This window comes from Myotis davidii, unplaced genomic scaffold (assembly GCF_000327345.1).
Source record: "Myotis davidii unplaced genomic scaffold, ASM32734v1 scaffold551, whole genome shotgun sequence".
In the NCBI taxonomy this organism is placed as follows: domain Eukaryota; kingdom Metazoa; phylum Chordata; class Mammalia; order Chiroptera; family Vespertilionidae; genus Myotis; species Myotis davidii.
Genome location: NW_006283788.1, coordinates 1,599,117 through 1,601,285, shown reverse-complemented (window position 1 = coordinate 1,601,285; position 2,169 = coordinate 1,599,117). Strand labels below are relative to the sequence as shown.

At 60.0% G+C, this 2,169-nt stretch overlaps 1 protein-coding gene across 1 annotated transcript in view; it reads left to right on the top strand.

Moving 5' to 3' along the window:
- Positions 1-491, top strand: part of NCLN (nicalin) — a 19,028-nt gene extending 18,537 nt beyond the window's left edge. The window contains exons 16-17 of the mRNA XM_006754121.2: positions 131-275; positions 382-491. Of these exons, the coding sequence (XP_006754184.1) occupies positions 131-275; positions 382-491 (255 nt within the window). The remainder of the gene's footprint in view (positions 1-130; positions 276-381) is intronic.
- The last annotated feature ends 1,678 nt before the right edge of the window (positions 492-2,169 follow it).

The following is a 2,169-nucleotide window of genomic DNA, read 5'->3' as shown; positions in this document are numbered from 1 at the left end:
CAAGAGGCAGTGACGAGGCCCTGCCAGCACCATGGGCCCCTGCCTGCCACCCTCACCGCCACCCTTGGCCTGCAGGGCTCACCGAAACCCCGAATTACAGAGCTTTTCTGTGTTGCTCTTGAGGACTTAGGGGGTTCTTTCTCTGTTTGTCCTTCGAACTCCCTCGGAGGAGCATGGGGTAGAGTTCTGGGGCCAGACCACGGACTGGGGACAAGCGGTGGCTGAGCCCCTGGCCCGGGAGATGGCCCTTCGGCCCTCAGGCGCTAAGCCGCGCTGTGAGAGGAAATTTGTCCGGCACAGCCTTGGGGTCACTCCTGCTCGTGATGCCGACCACGGCTGGCACTGGCTCTGCATTTGTCCGCGCTGTCTCCATCCCCTCAGTGTCCCGGATGCTCTCTTCATGTTGGTCTGAGAGGGCAGCACCAGCCTCTGGGCCCCAGCTTGTAGCTCTGGCCTTGGAAGGTTATGTCTCCTTCCTGAGCCAGGGCTGAGGCACATGTCTCCCAGAACCCCCACTGGGCAGTTGGTGCCCTGAAGACCTGGAGCCCCCCCCCCCTCCCTCCCCCCACCTCGCCTTCCTGCAGGGCCCCTGCGTTGTTCCCATCACTGGGGCTTCTCTGGCCTCTGCTCCCTTTCACTGCGCCCTAGGGAATGCCAGCATCTCCCCAGGCGTCTTCTCTGTTGGCTCCTGGGCTCCCAACCCCTGGCTCCCAAAGGGAAACCGGGTGCCTTTGGCGGCCCCAGGCTCCAGAGGCAGTGCCCAAGGAGGCCCTGGAGGAGGGGCCCTGGGCTGGAGGCTCTGGCCCCTCTGCGAACTCACTTCTTAGCCCAACTGAGCCGTTTCCTCATCTGAAAAGGAGGGTGTGATGTGTCCTGGGGGAGTGAAATCCATGCTGGGGCCTGGTGGGGGCGTCAAGGTAGAGTGTTTGCTGGAGAAGATGTGTCGGTGGGATCCAGAGGGGGAAGGTGTGGGCTCTGCGAGCCTCAACCAAGCCCGCACTCCACAAACCAGGTGCCTCATGGGCGTGAGCTTCTCTCGGTGGAGAGAAGGCTTCCAGCACTGGATGGACCTCAGGGAGATGCAGGTGTACCAATTCATGAGCAATATAATCAAGCAAGTGTTAAATGCTAAGGGGGAGGCTCAGGACCGGGAAGGAGGGGCTCCAGGCTCACCATGGAGGTCTGAAGTGGTGTAAAGGGGCAAGAGGATGGCTCTCCTACCCCCCACCCAGCCTGCTGTTGCCCCTTCCCCAAAGCCCGCCAGCAGGAGGGACTGACTGGGTTCTTCTTGGGGCTCTTGTCTGCCTCCACCTCAGTCTGCCACCTTTGCCAAAGCAGTCCCTGGGCACTTGCAGCTGTCCTGTCCTCAGCCTTCCGGGCCCCGGCTGTTGGCTAAGCCAGGTCTCCGGAGAGGTCAGCATGGGGGCCACAGGTTCTGCCTCGTTCCTCCTCCACCCTGCCCGGAGGACCCACTGCCCCAAAGACTTCACCAAATGCTTGACCACCTCTGGGGGCTGATGTCACAAGATGGGAAGTTGGATGGGGTGGGAGGAGGGAAACTCATCTTTCCTCACATGTGACTGATGGGTGCACCATCTGGGATTGCCCAGCTAGTGCCCTCCCTCCCCAGGGTGGCTCAGGCCGCTGACTGTTCAGAGCTCAGGCTGGATGTGGGATGCAGTCGGATGATCAGAAAATAAAGCCATATCGAACATTCAGCCTCGAATGTCCTGTCTGGGGTGTGGGCAGGCTGATTCTGAGGCTGTGAGGGGTTCTGTCCTGGGCTCTCCCAGCTTCTGGTGTTCCTTGGATTGTGGACTATGGCTCCAGTCTGCCTCCACCTTCATATTGAGTCTTCTCTGTATGTGTGTCTCTAATATGGGTACTGGTTATTGGATTCAGGGCCCACTCAATTCTAGGGCAACCTCATCTCAACTACGTCTGCAAAGGCCCTCTTTCCAAATAAGGTTTCATTTTGAGGTTCTCAGGGGTTATGAATTTGAGGGGACAGCATTCGACTCAATATGGGGGTGGGGGCACCAGGCTGTGTGGAGGCCCCTCCCACCAGTCAGGCCCATCCCCAGCCCCTAGGAGCGTCCTGGCCTGGGCACAGCCTCTGGGATACTGGTGCAGCTCACTCCGGGTTTATGGGGTGCGGTTGCTCCAGAC